We start from the raw sequence: 20908 nt of genomic DNA, 5'->3' as shown, positions 1-20908 counted from the left end.
GGAGGGTCTGATAACGTTGAATTATTACAGAGGGACGTGGACAGCATACAGGCTTGGGCAGATGATACTTAATGTCAGTAAACGTAAAGTATTACATGTAGGAAATGAAACGGTTAGGTTTAAATACACAGTGGGAGGTCTGAAACTTGAAAGTAGCCTTTATGAAACAGAGTTAGGAGTCGTAGTGGACTCCTGCCCATCAGCCTCCAAGAAGGCTAATAAAATGTCACGTTCTACTGTATCCCATGAGGAGTGTAGTGCAGGTCAAGCTGTGTAACACACTGCTGAGACCGCACCTGCTGGGTGCCTTTCTGGTCTCCATATTACAAAAAAAAGCATAGCAGTGTTTGAGAAAGTCCAGAGAAGAACAACTAAGCTGGATTCAGGGCCAAGAGGTCCAAGCTATGAGAAGCTGAACACTCTCAATTTAAGCAAACTCAAATCAAGACGTGACAGGACTGAAACATTAGTGCAGTGGACCCTGGCTGTTACTTTAAAATGAGCGCAACAAGAACGTGGGGACACAGCTGGAAACTTCCTTAGCACTTCCTTTTTCAATTCAGTTAAAGGTGAACAGTCACGGTTTTCCATCATTGGTGGAGCTGGTAAAGTCCATGGTGGGAGAATTTGGTACAATGGACCGAAGGTGAGTTTAACGGGAACACGGGGGCACCATTTGAAAGTTGTTAAGAGTAAATCTGTGAAAGTATTAGCAAGTTCCTCCCCAGAGAGAACCATAGACACATTGAATGCAGTGTTGGAGAGAGTGGAACTTTAGGGACCTTCAAAACTCAGTTTGTTTCTTTGCTTTGGAGAAAATGTTGGAAATACAGTAGAGCACTTTAAAAAAACTGCTGAAAACACATTACTTTAACATGGCTTTCTCATAGCTTCATCTTAGGTAAACCCTGATGCTCTGTATGTTCAATTATTTATTATTATTCATGGTTTTCAAAATTCATACTAACCCCTACTCTCTCTTCTGTTCTTTTTTTCCCGTTTTTCTGCGCCACCACCACCTGATCAAAGCACCGTGATGTCCCTACATTGATGGATTAAAGGCCAGAACTCCACATGACCGTCATCATCAAGTTCTTCCATATGAACCCCGAATACAATGAGGACTGATTGAGGTAATTTATGTTAGGTAGAACGCCTAGAGTGGGCTGGGTGGTCTTGTGGCCTCAGAACCCCTGCAGATTTTGTTTTTTTTTTCTCCAGCCGTCTGGAGATTTTTGTTTTTTCTGTCCTCCCTGGCCATCGGACCTTACTTTTGTTCTATATTAGTGTTCCCGAATTTAAATTACTTATTTTGTCATTCTTCTCTTTCTTCATCATGTAAAGCACTTTGAGCTGCATTGTTTGTATGAAAATGTGCTATAGAAATAAATGTTGTTGAAGGGGTTGGCAAGCTTAAGCTTTAAGTCGTTATCTAAATTGTTCTAATGCACTCATGTTCTAATTGCGTAAGAGGACGAAGATGAAGCAGACAAATTTCTAATAAAACATTTGGTTGCGTACTTGAGCTTAAAACCATCATAGACAAATCTAGGGTTGCCCACCTCCACTGAGATGACTCCCGGCTGCGGTCGTGTCACCTGCCTTGTTTCCTTGCTGTCTGACCCCTGGAAACTACTTTTGTGGTGGCAATGTACTGAAGTGGTCAAAATTAATGGCATGCCACTTTTTCTTGGGCCATGTGTAAAAAATAATTAACTGCTTGCAAGCTACTAAGGGTTAAAAACTGTTCTATTATAACGGCAGGTTATTCATACAGGCATCTGTCATAAGACAGGTCGCAGTAAGCTGACCTAGGATAACTTCCTTCTTTAGGAACGTGTCTGTTAGACACAGGAAAGATGACCTTTCCTTCTTTGGGGCCCCTCTTGATACGTACACAAAAAAGAAACGGTTGACCGATTTGTGTAATATAAGATGAAATGCTTAGATGCTGTTTCATAAGTAAGGGGGAGGGAGGAAAATGAATATTAAAAGCCAATTGAAACGGGGGAACTTTGCTCTTCTGCTTTGCAAAGCATGAATCCACGTACTCGTCTGTGACAGAATAAAGACTGACTGATTGAACTATCTATTCCTGTCGTCCTCGGAGATCTCCTTCCACAGCCACCACCCTGTATCATTAGTGACAAACAAGAAACCGGTATAATCAAAAGTAACTAAAAAATCCCAAGAGACAGTTGTTGAAACAAGGAAGACTTGTACATCGGTAGATAGAAATGACCAACATCCACCCATCCAGAAGAGACAGAAAATTTAATTGGGAAGGTTAATCATATTTAAAGAGCGAGCCCATGAGAAAGGATTTCCTGGATAAGTCTGAAGCCAGCAAGCAATTCTTCACGCATTAAAGAGTTGTGGGAATCTGGAACAAATCACCAAGACATGGTGGTTGCAGTCAAAACCTTGACCACGTTAAGAGGTGTCTGGGTGAGGTTTTGGGACAGCTTAGCTACTTGCTAAACAAATCAGGTTGATGGACTTCATGGTCTCCTGTCCTTTGCCAAATTTCTTATGTTGTTGTTCTTATAACAGATCACCGTAATCACCAGCCTGTGGCTTTACAATTTCCAATACCTTTCAATTTTAAATCAAAAAGAGAGCAATTTAAGTGAGCAAAATACCCAAGATATTTGTCTTAAGTTTAAATCTAAAATTATTTGTGTTTTTCAGCATGGTGTTTGAACATTCAGTAAGTTATTCCAATGCACATTTAAAGCAAAAACACAAAAGTTAGCATACTACACCTCGGCTACTGCAGTCGGACTTGCAGAGTGTAACGCGGTAGTGTGCGGCGTTCACTGATTCTACTTTTAAGACATTTGGACACCATGGACAGTGTTTAAAAAAAAACCAAAAACGGTAATGTCCAGGCCTCTGGGAGATTGTAAAGGGTACAGACATGGTTAGGTACAAAAGAAGAAAAAGCACTGATAAACAAAACCTCTATAAGTACTCATTACTACACCACACCATGGTGAAATAAATATATAGAGTATATATACAGTAGGCAGGTGTGAAATAATGTTGTAAAGTAAGAATGCTTTCACGGATATACATTCTAGTTGTTTATTTTTCATCAATTTACAAAATGCAAAGTGAGCTAACCGAAGAGAAATCTAATCCAATCAATATTCGGTGTGACTACCCTTTGCCTTCAAACCAGCATCAGTTCTTATAGGTACACTTGCACAACGTCATGGATTTTGTAGGATTATTGTCAGGTGTATGATCAACCCGTTATACCAAACAGGTGCTAATGATCATCATGTCCATATGTAGGTTGCAACGCAGTCACTAACTGAAACAGAAAGTGCTGTGTAGGAGGCTTAAAACTGGGTGAGCAACAGCCAGACTCTGCTACCAAGATGAGGCTATGGAAGACAGTTTCACATCACAGGAGCACAGCAACGAGACACAAGAGAGTTCTTCTACATCACAAAGGTCTCATCCAGGTAAAGGTTTCAAAGCACACTGGTATTTCAAGATGAGCTGTTCAAGCTCTTTCGAAGAAGCGCAAAGAAACGGGAAATGTTGAGGACCCGTAGGCACAGTGCTTGGCCAAGGAAACGGTGAGGCAGATGAAAGACACATCATGCTTACTTACCTTTTGAAATTGGAAGATGTCCAGTAGAGTTATCAACTCGGAACGAGCAGAAACACGTGGGATGAGTACACCCATCTAGTGTGCGGAGAAGTCTGGCAAGAAGAGGTCTTCATACCACCTCTGATATGGAAACAAGGCCAAGCGACTCAAATATACACAAACACGTAAGAACTGGGGTGGACTGATGAGTCAAAATGTGAAATATTTGGCTGTAGCAGAAGGCAGTTTGTTCATTGAAGGGCTGGAGAGTGGTGCAATAATGAGTGTCAGCAGGCAACAGTGAAGCATGGTGGAGGTTCCTTGCAAGTTTGGGGCTGCATTTCTGCAAATGGGAATTGGGGATTTGGTCAGGATTAATGGTGTCATCAATGCTGAGAAATGCAAGCAGATACTTATCCATCATGCGATACCATCAGGGAAGAATAAGATTGTCTCCAAATTTATTCTGCAACAGGACAACAACCCCACACATTTAGATTTCTCTTCTGTTCATTCACTTTGCATTGTTAATTGATAAAAAATAAACTATTAACACTTCTATTTGTGTAAGCAGTCTTAGTTTACAGCACTGTTTCACACCAGCCTAAAACTTTTGCCCAGCACTGTATCTCACATTCAGGATGAAAGAAAGCAGAACATTAACTCAAAAATTTAAATCAAGTTCCAAATTCTATGACCGCACATAAACATGTTACTCACCTCTGAAACAACTCAGTAATTCAAAAAAAAAAAAAGGAACAAAATGTGAAATACACAATGCAAATATTTTAGTTTAGAATCTGAATAAATACAGAAAGTAATGGAAAACGATACATAGATCATGTAAACCAAAGGTTCTCATCTGGCTGAGCATTGTAATGGCGGCATGAACCACAACTGGAAACATCTCTGAGATGTGCTCGTTCAAAGGTCAACATGGATGACAGATTGGAAACCCAGAACGCTGCGTGAGATGTCCGTGACGGCCCGTGTTCCTTTTTCACACACTGTTGAGCAGCAATGGCTGAGCACTGACTTCTGTTCTATTTAGCTGCCTATATTTTTACATAATGAACTGCTACCACAATAACACATTCAAGGCATATTAATATGATAATCAGCTAAACCGTATGCAAGCAAGCAACAATCCAAATATGTCCAGTAAAGTGCTTTTACGGGGAATTCATGTGCAGCGGTGAAGATGGATCCTGTTTGAAAATCATTTGCCACATTCACAACAGCAGCAATGTTTCTACTGGGCAGGAGGCCATTAGTTTCTTCTTACAGCTTTGTGTTCTGTCATTGACAGAAAATAATGAAAGTGGGCCTTTAATTTCCTTTTGCGAAGTCCAATGGATGTAGAAGTAAAATTTCAACTGTGTTCCACATCCGGCTTACTTCAGATTCCTTCATAATTTTGCTTTTTCCCCAGTTTATAAGGTGGAGTAGTTACTTGGGACTGACACCCGTCGTCTTTTTCAGTTTGTAGAATCTGCTACATCAAATGTGAACTTTATAATGGAGGCTGACTTGGGGTTTTCATCATTATGCTGGAGTACCTGTTGGTCATAAGAATATATTAAACATGCCCTGTAAAGAGGGACCAGTTAAAACTGTGATTGCTAGGCAGTAAAATGCAGCACAAAAAGTACAGACAGAAAATGCCAATGCAAGCTGCCATGACAAAACAAGCACATGCATGAGAGTAATCTACCATATGATGGTAGTGGCTGCCCTGAAACTGCAACCAGGTTGAAAACAGGCTAAGCCCTGCCAGCTTGGTAAAGTGACTCAGTTGTTGGAGTTGCCTGTCCCTAATTTAGGGAAACATGAGATGTCAATGGTTATCATCAGAGTTAGTGCCACCTGCAGACTGATAGTGGGCACATGGGGCTGTGCAGGTACCCAAAAGAACAGGCCAAATAGGTACCGACAGGGAGATCTTTCCTTTGAAAGTACACAAAAAGCTCATGGTTTCAAGAACACAAGAGCCAGTATACCAAGTATGCATAAAACAAGGGGAATGCGGACTTTGACCCTAAAATAAAATTCTGAGTCTTGGCTGGAAGTAATGGGGGGGGGGACTGGATTTATAGCTGATTGTGACAAAATAAGAAGTAGATCAGGACAAACACCCAGCTACATCATGGACCAGAAAGGCTAGAGAGAGAGATGTAAACAGCAGATTTGGGCAAGTTACTGGAAGGGACACCAGTGGATGGGTGGCTCTGCCTGGCACAAAAGGACTTGAACCCACAGAGGTAGGCCCTGAGAAGGAGCAGGACTTGATTTCTGTTCTATAACTTTGTTGTTTCTTCCATTGTGCTTACTGATTTTATGTATATCTCTCTATTATAAAAGAAAATCTTGAGACAAGACAATTGGCAAGAGATTTTTTTCAAGTCCCGCCCTCCTCTCAACAATTTCAGGTTAACAACCCATGCCTACGGACCTCTCATTCATGTGAATGCTTTTGTCAGACACAGTTCCTGCACTCTCAACTCTTATTAATTCTTACATTTTTCTCACTTTAAGTTCCCAATAAAAGATGACATATGTTCTAATCTTATTGAAGAATTTCATCCCGAAGTGTTATCAACCGAAGAAATACACAGGCAATCCTAGCACTGAGAAACGATGAAGTCAAACGAATTTACGCGAAAACTGTCGATCGGTTAACGAGCAAATTGGTTAAATGCGTATCAATAGACTATGCTGAAACAGTTGGTGGTGATGTTTCGGGAGATGAAAACATCAATTTACAATTTCCGGAAAATATCTACAACCGTTAACACCATCCGGTCTTCCACCAACCAAATTACTGTTGAAAGAAGGATGTATCGTAATGTTATTGCGTAATTTATGTGTGAGTGATGGACTATGCAATAGGACAAGATTAGTTGTATTCAAAATTGGTCAAACAATTCTGACATGTAAAATTTTAATAGGCGACAAGAAAGGTAATGTAGTACATCTTTGGCAGATAACATTACAGTAGACACCAAAGGAGATCTTCATATGCCATTCGTATTAAAACGTTAAGTTTCCTGTTAGAATAGATTTTGCAAAGATAATTAACAAATCACAGGGACAAACATTCAAAAAAGTCGGCTTATTTATTAGAAAAAAAGAAACTATATTCACTCATGGGCAGTTATACATTGCGTTGTCACAATGTAAGTCCAAACACAATCAAAATTCAATGTGATACAGTGATCCCTTGCTATATCGCGATTCGACTTTCGCGGCTTCACTCCATCGCGGATTTTAAATGTAAGCATATCTAAATATATATCATGGATTTTTTGCCGGTTCGCGGATTTCTGCAGACAATGGGTCTTTTCATTTATGGTACATGCTTCCTCAGTTTGTTTGCCCAGTTGATTTCATACAAGGGACGCTATTGGCGGATGGCTGAGAAGCTACCCAATCAGAGCACGAATTACGTATTAAATAAAACTCCTCAATGATATACGATATGCTTCCCTTGCAGTGCTTCGCACACTTAAAAGCTCTAACAGCACATATTAATTTTTGATCGTTTTCTTTTCTCTGCCTCTCTCACTCTCTCTGACATTCTCTGCTCCTGACGGAGGGGGTGTGAGCAGAGGGGCTGTTTGCACAGAGGCTGTTTGCTTAGAATATACGTACGCTCTCCTAAAAAATGCTGAAAGACTACCTTCACATTGATCCTTTCCTAAAAGCCCAACAGCCCTATTGATTTTTGATTGTTTACTTTTCTCTCTCTCTCTCTGACATTCTCTGCTCCTGACGCGCACTTCTTGGAAGAGGAAGATATGTTTGCATTCTTTTAATTGTGAGAAAGAACTGCCATCTCTGTGTTGTCATGGAACACGGTTTAAACTTTTGACTAAAATGTGTTATTTCATGTCTAGAGGGCTCTAATAATGTTAAAAAACGTATTTAGAAGGTCGTAAACAGGTATTCTATGCTCTAACTGCGAAAATATTTGATTTATAAATAAAAAATCCTACTTATTAAATTAATTTATCACAGTATAGTCTGGAAACGGATTAACTGCAATAAACGAGGGTTTACTGTATTTATGAAAAGTTAAATAAAAAAATTGTTTTTACTAAAAGTTATACAGTAAAAGTATAAGTTTAAAAAGTATTTGCATGTTAATCTCAAAGCCAAACAGAACAAAAACGTATAACGCAATAAATACCTCTAACGCAACATTAAACATAATTGTCTTTCAATTTATTATGTTTTATTACGGTTAATTACTCACTATAATGTAAAATAGTTAGGTCTATTATGAATGTAACATTTCACATGAAAATAATCTGTTTAAATTGTACATCCGCATCCCCATACGTGAGTGGCGGAGCTGTGAAGTGGCTAGTGCGTAATGCCCGTCTGGGGGTTGGTGAGATATTTATAGATATAGAGATAGATAGATATAAAAAAAAAAGACTGTCACCATTTGTGATCAATCTGTCACTTGTGAAACCATGAAGCTCCCAAAGCACAGAGGTTTAATTACTTTAGCAAACACTAACTTTTTGCATTTTTCATCTTCAGTTAAATATCTACAGAAAGTGGAATATATTGACTTTGGAAATGTATTGTTAAACGGCGAAAGAGTTCACATTACAAAAAACTGAATGGATAAACATGTATACAAATCTTTTGTACTATACAGTACAGACCCTGGTTCCAAAAAACCTATGGATTGCAGAGGGGGCTGGGATGTCCAGAAAACTGTCTATATAAGTCACCCATGAACAGTGCATGAGTAGAGAGTTGCAGAATCAGCACTGTAAAAATCAGTTTACAGTAATCCCTCCTCAATTGCGGGGGTTGCGTTCCAGAACCCCCCGCGATAGGTGAAAATCCGCGAAGTAGAAACCATATGTTTGTATGGTTATTTTTATATATTTTAAGCCCTTAGAAACTCTCCCACGCTGTTTATAAATATTCTCTGCACAGTTATACAGTAAACTCTCGTTTATTGCGGTTAATCCGCTCCAGACAGATAAATGAATTTCCAAAAAGTAGGATTCTTTATTTATAAATCTAATATTTTCATAGTTAGAGCATAGAAAACCTGTTTACGACCTTCTAAATACGTTTTTTAACATTATTAGAGCCCTCCAGACATGAAATAACACCTTTTAGTCAAAAGATTAAACTGTGCTCCATGACAAGTTCTTTCTCACAATTAAAAGAATGCAAACATATCTTCCTCTTCAAAGGAGTGCGCGCATCAGGAGCAGAGAATGTCAGAGAGAAAGAGAAAAGTAAACAATCAAAAATCAATAGAGCTGTTGAGCTTTGAAGTATGGGAAGCACCGCGATAAAGCGGCCGCAATGAAGGGATCAATGTGAAGGTAGTCTTTCAGCATTTTTTACAGGCGCGTATGTATGTTCTAAGCAAACAGCCTCTGTGCAAACAGCCCTTCTGCTCACACCCCCTCCGTCAGGAGCAGAGAATATCAGAGTGAGAGAGACAGAGAAAAGCAAACAATCAAAAATCAATATGGGCTGTTAGAGCTTTTAAGTGTGCAAAGCACCGTGCAGGAAGCATATATTATATCATTGAGGAGTTTTATTTAATACGTAATACGTGCTCTGATTGGGTAGCTTCTCAGCCATCCGCCAATAGCATCCCTTGTATGAAATCAACTGGGCAAACAAACCGAGGAAGCATGTACCATGAATTAAAAGACCCATTGTCCGCAGAAATCCACGATCCAGAGAAAAATACATGATATATATTTAGATATGCTTACATTTAAAATCCGCGATGGAGTGAAGCCGCGAAAGTCGAATTGCGATATAGCGAGGGATCACTGTATTCCACATTTCCTTGCTGCTGAGGAGTCTGCGTGTGTGAGCGCAGGTGAGCTTTGGATAACCCTGGCCGTTGGTCAGATCAGCAAACCAGGGGATAGCAAGACAGCTGGTTTGCTACTGACCCTGGGGGAGTGGAGTGGGCTGGCGCCAAGTGGCATGCATGTGTGCAGGCTGAGGCGATGAAGATGCTGGGAGCACTTTATCACAGAAGACCTGCCATGCCTAAGAAACCAAAGGTCCATAACAGTGTTACATCAATATCTTGGCATAAGGTGGCCGAGTCCATTCCTCTGTCTCTTGAACAAGGGTCATTACTACATACAGGTGCTGGTCATAAAATTAGAATATCATGAAAAAGTTGATTTATTTCAGTAATTCCATTCAAAAAGTGAAACTTGTATATTAGATTCATTCATTACACACAGACTGATGTATTTCAAATGTTTATTTCTTTTAATTTTGATGATTATAACTGACAACTAATGAAAGTCCCAAATTCAGTATCTCAGAAAAATAAAATATCAATTAAGACCAATGCAAAAAAAGGATTTTTAGAAATGTTGGCCAACTGAAAGGTATGAACATGAAAAGTATGAGCATGTACAGCACTCAATATTTAGTTGGGGCTCCTTTGGCCTGGATTACTGCAGCAATGCGGCGTGGCATGGAGTTGATCAGTCTGTGGCACTGCTCAGGTGTTATGAGAGCCCATGTTGCTCTGATAGTGGCCTTCAGCTCTTCTGAATTGTTGGGTCTGGCGTATTGCATCTTCCTCTTCACAATACCCATAGATTTTCTATGGGGTTAAGGTCAGGCAAGTTTGCTGGCCAATCAAGAACAGGGATACCATGGTCCTTAAACCAGGTACTGGTAGTTTTGGCACTTTGTGCAGGTGCCAGGTCCTGTTGGAAAATGAAATCTGCATCTCCATAAAGTTCGTCAGCAGCAGGAAGCATGAAGTGCTCTAAAACTTCCTGGTAGACGGCTGCGTTGACCTTGGACCTCAGAAAACACAATGGACCAACACCAGCAGATGACATGGCACCCCAAACCATCACTGACTGTGGAAACTTTACACTGGACCTCAAGCAATGTGGATTCTGTGCCTCTCCTCTCTTCCTCCAGACTCTGGGACCTTGATTTCCAAAGGAAATGCAAAATTTACTTTCATCAGAGAACATAACTTTGGACCACTCGGCAGCAATCCAGTCGAGACGCTTCTGGCGCGGTCTCTTGTTCAAGAGTGGCTTGACACAAGGAATGCGACAGCTGAAACCCATGTCTTGCATACGTCTGTGCGTGGTGGTTCTTGAAGCACTGACTCCAGCTGCAGTCCACTCTTTGTGAATCTCCCCCACAGTTTTGAATGGGTTTTGTTTCACAATCCTCTCCAGGGTGCCGTTATCCCTATTGCTTGTACACTTTTTTCTACCACATCTTGTCCTTCCCTTCACCTCTCTATTAATGTGCTTGGACACAGAGCTCTGTGAACAGCCAGCCTCTTTAGCAATGACCTTTTGTGTCTTGCCCTCCTTGTGCAAGGTGTCAATGGTTGTCTTTTGGACAACTGTCAGGTCAGCAGTCTTCCCCATGATTGTGTAACCTACAGAACTAGACTGAGAGACCATTTAAAGGCTTTTGCAGGTGAGTTAATTAGCCGATTAGAGTGTGGCACCAGGTGTCTTCAATATTGAACCTTTTCACAATATTCTAATTTTCTGTGATACTGAATTTGGGACTTTCATTAGTTGTCAGTTATAATCATCAAAATTAAAAGAAATAAACATTTGAAATACATCAGTCTGAGTGTAATGAATGAATTAAATATACAAGTTTCACTTTTTGAATGGAATTACTGAAATAAATCAACTTTGTCATGAAATTCTAATTTTATGACCAGCACCTGTATATTAGAACATTAGAATAATCTAGACGAGAACAGGCCATCTAGCACAATAAAGCTCACCAGTCCTATACACTTAATTCTTCTAAAATAACATCGAGTTTTGAAAGTCCCTAAAGTCTTACTGTCTACCACACTACTTGGTAGCTTATTCCAAGTGTCTTTGGTTCTTTGTGTAAAGAAAAACATCCTGATGTTTGTGTAAAATTTACCCTGAACAAGTTTACAACTGTGTCCCCGTGTTCTTGATGAACTCATTTTAAAATAACAGTCTCGATCTACTGGACTAATTCTCTTCATAATTTTAAACATTTCAATCATATCGCCTCTTAATCTTCTTTGGCTTAAACTGTAAAGGCTCAGCTCTTTTAATCTTTCCTCATAATTCAACCCCTGTAGCCCTGGAATCAGCCTAGTCACACTTCTCTGGACCTTTTCTAGTGCTGCTATGTCCTTTATGTAGCCTGGAGACCAAAACTGCACACAGTACTCCAGATGAGGCCTCACCAGTGTGTTATAAAGCTTGAGCTGAGCCTCCTGTGACTTGTACTTCACACAACATGGCGCTATATAACCCGACATTCTGTTAGCCTTCTTAATGACTTCTGAACACTGTCCAGTGTTTGACAGTGTCGAGTCCACTACGACTCCTAAATCATCCTCATAAGGGATACTCTCAGCTTTCAGACCTCCCATTGTGTATTCAAACCTACCATCTTTACTTCCTATGTGTAATACTTTACATTTACTGAGATTTAATTTCAACTGCCACAAATCTGCCCAAACCTGTATGCTATCCAAGTCCTTCTGTAATGATATAATGGAGTCCAGATTATCTTGGTATCATCTGCAAACTTAATCAGCTTGTTACTTATATTCCTATCTAAATAATTTATCTATCTATTAAAAATAGCAGCGGCCCTAGCACACTGACCCCTGTGGAACACCACTCTTAACATCGGCCAGTTCTGATGAGGTTCCTCGCACCATCACCCTCTGCTTCCTGTGTTTGAGCCAATTCTGCACCCATCTAAAAGCATCACCCTGAATTTCCACTTCTTTCAGTTTGATGCCCAACCTCTCATGTGTCACATTATCAAATGCTTTCTGAATGTCCAGATAAATAATATTGTCTACTCCACTTTGATCTTATCCTTCTGTTGCCTCCTCATAGAATTCCAGCATGTTAAACACAGCCTCCCTCTTCTGAACCCCTGCTGACTGTTCAATAAAACTCTTGTACTTCCCATGTGTTGCTCAATCTTATCCTTAGTAATTCCTTCCATTAATTTTCCTGTGATGCATATTAAGCTTACTAGCCTATAGTTGCTTGGATCCGCCTTGTCACTCTTTTTATATAACGGGATAATAGCCTTTTTCCAGTCCTTCAAAATCTCTCCAGTGCACAATGACTTCCTAAAAATGTGTCAAGTGTTTATATCTGTACATAACAAGCCTGACTAGAACTCGAGGCTGAATATTATTTGGTCCTAGTGATTTGTTTGATTTCAGCTTATTTAATCTGAGCAGCACTTCTCCCTCTACAATTAACAAATCCTTCTTTCTCTGTATTATTTAATTCCCCTTTACTATTCCTGATGCACTTCACTTCCTCCTTGACTGTTCTTTTAATTCTAAAATACTGAAAGATATATCAATATATCAATATATCAATATCAAAGATATATCAATGCATGTACAATGAAGCTGAAAGAGATGCTCACTGTTGCTGAATAAGCCAATAACTGGTCAGCTAGCAGTTTTTCTGGCAGTTTGCTGAGCATTCACACTTACTGAACAAACCCCGATGTGCAGAGTTCATAACTCTCCTCTGAGTTTGGGAGTCACAAAGAATTGTGCTGTGGTAGCCTACAACAACACGAGGAACACATTGCTTGTGCAAGTCCTGACATTCTACCTTCTCATGTTCAAGCAACAGAAAAAAAAATATATATACAAAATGCACAAAGAAACCCACTTCTCCTGTCCCAATTGCAACACTAGACTGTGTGTGGGTAACCGTTTTAACTATGTCACACAAAGGATGTGTGCTAAATTTACTTCACTACAGCAGGGAATGATCGACATATCTTTCCTGCTGAATTTATATTGACATTTTGGTATTTACACATTTGTTACAAGTAACAAACTTATTTCTTGTTGAAAAAAAATTCAAAGCATTTGACTATATTATCTAGGGGAAAAACATAACACTAAGGAGCCTACCTTCCTTGATGTAATCTCCTGTGTATACAAATCACTTAAATGACCAAGATGGAGACTGTCAAAATGAATTATACTCTGGCTCTTCTTGCAAGCTTTCAAGGGAGCTTGTTGAAAGAATATCAGCGCTGCAGAGGTATTCTTTACCGATTTTCTGTCAGTGTGCCATCTGATTTTGATAATGTCTGCACCTTTAAATATCACAAAGCATTTAACAGATTCCTTGTTCAGGTTTCAGACTGCACAGAACACCAGCGAGAAATACAATCAGGTGGCAGCCTGTTTGGAGCTGCTGGGTGCAAACACGGAACAACAGAGTTTAGTTGTGGTCCATTGAGGAGTTTGTGGCTCTACATTAGACATCAGCGATGTTATGCAAAATACCAGTTTTAATGCCTGTAAATCAAGTGAATTAAACTTGCAGTCCAATTGGCTGTTCTGGGGAGCTCCCAAATTATGGGGTTGTGGAGGTCTGCTGCTGGAGCCATCACACTCAGACTGCAGGATTCAGAGTGCACAGTTAAGCTGAAGGAGAACTAGCCCCCTCTAGTGACCAGTTGGGGGCTTATAACTGCAAGGGCATCTTCTTGCTTCAGTGGGCTCTCTCCATTTCAGTCTTGATACACTGTATACTTTAACTTTTTTTTTTTTTTTTTAAAAATGTGTTTTTGGTGAATGATAATTTTCCATTGATGAGTGTATGGGTGTCAAATGTTTGGTATTTTTTGTTATGATTTCGTAAGTAGAAGCTTGTCATCCCTGGTCAGCCATTGGGTTGTCTATACTCACTAAAATATTTTTAATCTCAACCACATTCTTGTGTTTAAGCCAGAAGTAGAATGAATGATCTGGGGTTAGCCTCTGCTAAATAAAGGAGTCTATTTCTTTGGCTCTTAGCTCCGTCCACTCCATTTCCTCATTTCATTTGGTGTAAGCCTGGCTGTAGTTGCCCATTCACCCTACCTCTTTATTTCTTTCTTTTGTTCCTGGAGGTCTTTTCACGTGGTACTCCAGAAGGTTTCAGCTTCTGTTTGACCTGGCAGTGGATTTATTTCAAATCTGAGCCTCCATCCAGCAACCCACCATGAAGCGGTTTTTGTTTGTTCCTGAGCAATTTGTTCCGTCCGTGTCAGGTTTCTGTACTTCTGCAAAATACACCATAGAGAACGTCAGGTCCTTATGTCTTAGAATGAAATAGTTTGTCTTTATTAGTTACATCTTTGCTAAAGGTTTTTTTAAAATAATCTAACATTTCCATGCAGCACAATTTTTCTCCAATAACATTCACCCAAGAATTTTGTTTTGTACTGCAGTGCCAAGCTTTTGATTAAATACTGTGTATTACCATGTGCCTCTGAAGATGGCTCTTACGAAAATAGCGTTTGCCACAGTCAGAACAGCAGTATGGCTTCACCCCTGTGTGAGTCAGCGTGTGCTTTAGAAGATGATCTTTCTGCAAGAATCTTTTGCCACATTCGTTACAGCAGTAAGGTTTCACTCCAGTATGAATTCGCCTGTGTCTCTGAAGGCTGCTGCTATCTGAGAATCGCTTATCACATTCAGGACAAGGGTAAGGCTTCTCTCCCGTGTGAATTCTTAAATGGGTCTGAAGACTGCTCTTATCGATAAAATTTTTGCCGCATTCAAAGCAGGAATATGGCTTCTCTCCGGTATGAATTCTGGTGTGTGTCTGCAGTCCACTGCTGCGGGAGAATCGTTTTCCACACTCATTGCAACAATATAGTTTTACTCCAGCATGAATTTGGTAGTGTTTCTTAAGAGTGCCACTATCACAAAATCGCTTGCTGCATAAGGAACAGGAGTATGGTTTGTCTCCAGTGTGAACTCTGGAGTGTTGCTCGAGACTCCTGCTGTCAAAGAAGCGTCTTTCACATTCGGAGCAGCTAAACGGCTTCTCTCCAGTGTGAATTCTTGCATGTTTCTTCAGACTGCTCCCCGCAGTGAATCGAGTGCCACATTCAGCACAGGAATATGGCTTCTCTCCCGTGTGAATTCGTTTGTGTTTTAGAAGACAGCTACTGTCAGTAAATCGTTTGCCACAAATAGGACAGCAATATGGTTTCTCCCCAGTGTGGGTGCGCAAGTGTTTCTTAAGACTGCTCTTCTCAGTAAATCGTTTACCACATTCAGAACAGGAATACGGCTTCTCTCCAGTGTGAATTCTTGTGTGTTTCTGAAGGCGGCTCTTGTCGGGGAATCGTTTGCCACACTCAGAACAGCTGTATGGCCTCTCGCCAGTGTGAGTTATCATGTGACCCTGAAGACTGCTCTTACAAGTGAATCGTTTATCGCACAGGGTGCAGCAGAATGGCCGCTCCCCAGTATGACTTCTTATGTGCTTCTGAAGATTGCTGGTAGAAGAGTATCGCTTGTCACATTCAGAGCAGCCATATCGTGGAATTGGCCGGTGATCTTTAGGTTTAGATTTGCCATTTAAAGTTTTTCTCTGATCGCCACAAAGATTGGAAGCTGTTGCATTTGTATTACATACCAGTTGTTTAATGTTGATGGCATCAAACCTTGTTAGTTTCACAACAGGCAGAGTATTATTCTGCAAACAGGTTAGTGTCAGAAGCTGTAGTTCGGATGTTGACAGCTTTGCATTTCCACTTCTGCATTTTTGTTGTAGCTTGCGATGAAGAGTGGCCTGTGCAAACGTAGTTGAGGGAACACTGCTCTTCTTATGTACACCTACCAAAAAAAAAAAAAATAATAACAATTAAGCATGTTCAAAATAGCAAATACAGAGAAGTTCAGAGTGTGATTTGAAAGAGTTGACTAATAAGTGTAAAACTGGTTTATCGCAGTTAGGAGACCCAGGTTCACCCTGCGTGGAGTTTGCATGCTCTCCCCGTGTCTGCGTGGGTTTCCTCCGGGCGCGGCGGTTTCCTCCCACAGCCGAAAGACATGCAGGTTAGGTACATTCTAAATTGTCCCTAGTGTGTGTGCCCTGCGGTGGGCTGGCGCCCTGCCCAGGGTTTGTTTCCTGCCTTGCACCCTGTGTTGGATGGGATTGGCTCCAAGCAGACCCCCGTTACCTTGTGTTAGGATATACCGGGTTGGATAATGGATGGATGGTTTATCGGAACAGGAATAGGCCAATATCAGGTGTGTATTGCAGTGGTGACAGGTTCACACTCTCCCTCGTTTACATATTTATTTATAATATAAAGTGTCAAAGAAAGGCATGATCATAACAGCATTATCACCTATGACCCACCATGGAGTAAATGGAAAGAAAATGAATATCACTTGAACACAGGAAATTAAACAAGAGACCATTCAGTCCATTTGTCACTTGCTAAGTTGTCTCTATATCTCATTCAGATACTTCTTAAAGGTTGTCACAGTTTCTGCTTCAGCTACATAACTCTATGCTTTTTAATCAAAGGTTCTTAATCTCACAAACGACCACATAAGTCAAACATTCTATTCTAGTTCTCATTTTAAACAAAATAAACCTGCTGAAACAAAAGTAACTACTCTTGTCAAGAAAAACATTCACTAAATGCACAGAAACTGAAGAGTCTAAAGACCACATTTTTGAAAATAACTGCACACACAGACAAGAATAAATTGTACAACCAGAGTACATGACACTTGAGTCTAAATAGTCAAAAAAGCAAGTGAGAAGCAGTATTCATCATCAAAAAAAAACTGAAAATACATAAATATCATTAAAACATGTGGAAATCAAAGAGAATTTCATCAGCCAGGACACAGGCAGCTCAAGGTGCATCAGAAACCATGAATTAACACCGAGTGGTGTGTAAGAGTTTTCCATCACACAATGAGTATATCATTAGCTGGATCATATCCTGCAAGCACAAGTAGTATACGTTATATAAACAAACCACATGGAAACGACAGCACCTTAAGAAATTCAGATATAATCAATATTGCATGAGTGAAGGATTCATGTGAACAAAAGGGTTTGAAGTTTAACCCACTGGAAATTCTTCAAACTGAAATGCCTCCTTATGAGACCCATGCTGCAATATTTTCCAGCTAAAAATTGTTATCCCTTAAGGCGCAGGTGTTGAACTCCAGCCCTGGAGGGCTGCAGTGGCTGCAGGTTATCATTCTAATCATCTTCTTCATTAGTGACCAGTTTTAATTAATTAACTTGACTCAGGCCCCTTAGTTGTTTTTTCCTTAACTAGCAGCCAGACACAAATGAGACACGAGACAAGCTTCCGCATGACCAGCTCACTTGTGCCCATCACACAATATCTGACAATAAAGAAAGATGAAGGTCTCAGTAAAGTTGATCTCTCAGGTCAGCAAAACATTTTGATGGTGTTCTTAGAAAAATCAACAATAGCAGCAACAAGTCGTGGAATTAAATAACGGGTTTAATTAACAGCAAGAATGAGCTTCTCATTAAGAAATTGGTTGGATTTTGAAATCCTAGTTTAGCTGGTCATCAGTTGGCTTGTTTCACATCTTAATCCTTATAAACAAGGCTGTTAAAATGAAGAGAAAAGAAGTTAAATTAGCAGTGAAAACTGGTCACCAATTAGGAAAAGGGGTAGAATGAAAACCCACAATCACTGCGGCCCTCCAGGCCTGGAGTTTGACACCCCTGCCTTAAAGAAAAGCTGCTGGAGAAAGCCTGCAAGACGTGTCCTTTATCCTTCATACTAATGTCTCTCACCTATATTCACTAATAGAGTGGAGCTTCAAATTTATTGGCATGTGTACCCAGTACAATGAACTAGTCATGACAACACTATTTATGATTTGTCAGCAGACAGGCCACAAGGGTAATTTTAAAAGGGACCGGAAGGTAATTGTAAGTGAGGGAAAAGAAAACTTTTCCAGAAAAACCAAGAAAACCCAATATGGAATCTGAAATTTGAAGTTAAGAATTTAGAACTTAAACTTAACACCAGCAATCTCTATTACTGTATAACAGATGCCCCTCTTTGATTTGGGTGTGTTTCTAATCACTGACAAGCAGTAGGTTCATGACACTGACCTTTCCACCACTGCACCAGAGATATCACACACTTCCCGCTGTCCCACCCTGGAAACTGCTAATAAAATATCCACAAAGGCAGCACCCATGGATATCCAAGATGGTGTTTCAGAAAGATGCAAGCATATTTTAACACATTCACAATGAAGCAGAAACCAAAAAAGGAAACAAAATTTTAATTCAGTGCTCTAACAAATATCAAGCATAACCAAAATGTCAAAAATAATGACAGAAAAAACAATTAAAAACAAAACATGTAACAGTAGTTTAATACACACATACCAAAGTTACAAGCTCACACAGGACAATTCATCCCCCAAATTCAGATACCCCCGATCCATCCATTATTCCCTCACCCTGACTAGGATTAGAATTAGTAAGCAAAAATGGCCGGACTTCACCTTCATCTGTGCGATTCCTCTCTTGTGGCCTCCCGGCTGGGTAAGGTATTATAGTCCGGCCCACATCTGACGCCTGTCCATCTGTTTATTGCGGTTATGCACTACGCTGTCCTTTAAGATAACCCTTTTCTATGCACAGTTCATGTAACACTATCACCATTTTGTAGTCAACCCAGGAAGGTGCTGTTATCTTGTCCCAGTTGTGAAAGGTCCTGATGGATCACAGCAACGGAACAGTCAGGAAGCTACATCACATATGATTCGTTTTTAAAAAAAAAAAAAAAAAAAAAAAAACTGAATTGCGTTTGGTTTGCACGTATTAGGAATACAATTTATTTTTTACTTGTACTGCTTTTCCCTTTAGTTAAAAATGCTAAAGTTTTGGTATAACTTGAAAAGGCAAATCCTTGTTTATGTTACTTTTTTTCTTTCCAATAGACTAATTTTCTTAACATTGGGACTGCCGAACTAAAATGACATGTTTGCCCTCTGTAATAAGAATGTAAGTTTAATGTCACTGTGCTCTGTACAATAATTATTTTAGAAATCCACTCACATGTACAGGCCAGGCCAAAGTTAGCACATAGGGGCTTTCAGCATTTAGAACTGCTAGGCAAGCATTTGAAGAGAGAAGGTACAACTACAAAAATAGGCATTGTGCTATTTCTCTATGTTAGAGATGAAATAGAATCCTCTCCTTCCCTTGTTTGGAACCTAAGTAAGGGCCTGCACGTGGAGAAGACAGTATAAAAAGACTTGGACAACAGCCAAACACTTCTGAAGCCGATGGATGGATGGGTGATATTGGCATCCGTCCTGAAAAGCCTTCCAGCACAGCGACGAAAAATGAAAGACTGCATAGATCAAGATGGCTTCCCGTCTGTAATGCCACGTAAACCGTCGGTAAAGAAAGCCAAGTTATTTTCTCTTCCGTGATTTTTACCGCCATATCACTTTGGGAGAGGTATTGCCTTTTAATATCATATCTATATAGTTTTTGGTTACTTAAAACGGCGCAATTACAAAGGAACTTATTCCAACTAGGGAGCTATTGCCCCTTAAAGGAAACACCCTCTGCCCCACCAACCTCCCCAAATATCTTGAGAGAAAAACTGTATGATGCACATTTTTGATGTCTGTTATTAACTTACATGTTGAGATCAGAGCAGCATGTGTGTCACATCCAGGACCACCAGATTATTCCTTCACAGACAAATGCTATCCTATAATGTTTCACTCTATGCAAAGTATTCTATTTTTTTTATTTTTAAAATAGGTGTTTTAAATTTAAATTACATACAAGTTCTTTTATCTGCATGTACAACAAATTTAAATGCAAACTCCTAGCATTTATTTACTACAGAGTTTTCTTATTGACTTAGTGAACTAATTGGGGTAGGGGAATGGGTGTCTGATATTGCCAAAAGTCAATAAAGTAATGCCTATATGAAATGAAAAATGTGTTAAATAACAACTGCTATACAGGACTTTAGCCAAATTTGAAATAAATGTGGGTGGTCAAACACTCTTAAAAATGTTGGTTCTAAAATGGCAGTGCTTGAAAAGGAATGATTTCATTCTGGGTTGTTTTGCTTGCATATTACATTGGTTCTTTGGGGTTTGAAAAGCTCCCTGATACACAATACTGCCAAAAGTATCAGGGCCCTCCTTGAAATCATTGAATTCAGGTGTTCCAATCACTTCCATGGCCACAGATGTATAAACTCCAGCACCTGGGCATGCAGCCGGCTTCTACAAATATCTGTGAAAGAATGGCTTGCTCTCAGGAGCTCAGTGAATTCAAGTGTGGTACCGTGAGAGGATGCCACCTGTGCAATAAGTCCATTCATGACATTTTCTCGCCACTAAATATTCCATGGTCAACTGTTAGTGGTATTATAACAAAGTGGAAGCAATTGGGAACAGCAGCAACACAGCCACGAAGGGTAGGC

General features: G+C 39.9%; 1 protein-coding gene across 5 annotated transcripts in view; it reads right to left on the bottom strand.

The window, feature by feature from the left end:
* Positions 1-4370: 4370 nt before the first annotated feature.
* Positions 4371-20908, bottom strand: part of LOC120534404 (gastrula zinc finger protein XlCGF26.1-like) — a 60936-nt gene continuing 44398 nt past the window's right edge. For all 5 annotated transcript variants that reach the window (XM_039761955.1, XM_039761957.1, XM_039761954.1 and 2 more), the window contains exons 3-5: positions 14899-16265; positions 13557-14698; positions 4371-5163 (exon numbers count right to left, since the gene is read on the bottom strand). In XM_039761955.1, the coding sequence (XP_039617889.1) occupies positions 14552-14698; positions 14899-16265 (1514 nt within the window). In that variant the 3' untranslated portion in view covers positions 4371-5163; positions 13557-14551. The remainder of the gene's footprint in view (positions 5164-13556; positions 14699-14898; positions 16266-20908) is intronic.

This window comes from Polypterus senegalus, chromosome 8 (genome assembly GCF_016835505.1).
Source record: "Polypterus senegalus isolate Bchr_013 chromosome 8, ASM1683550v1, whole genome shotgun sequence".
Taxonomy (NCBI): domain Eukaryota; kingdom Metazoa; phylum Chordata; class Cladistia; order Polypteriformes; family Polypteridae; genus Polypterus; species Polypterus senegalus.
The sequence above is the reverse complement of the archived record's forward strand: the minus strand, read 5'-3'. Positions and strand labels throughout refer to the sequence as shown.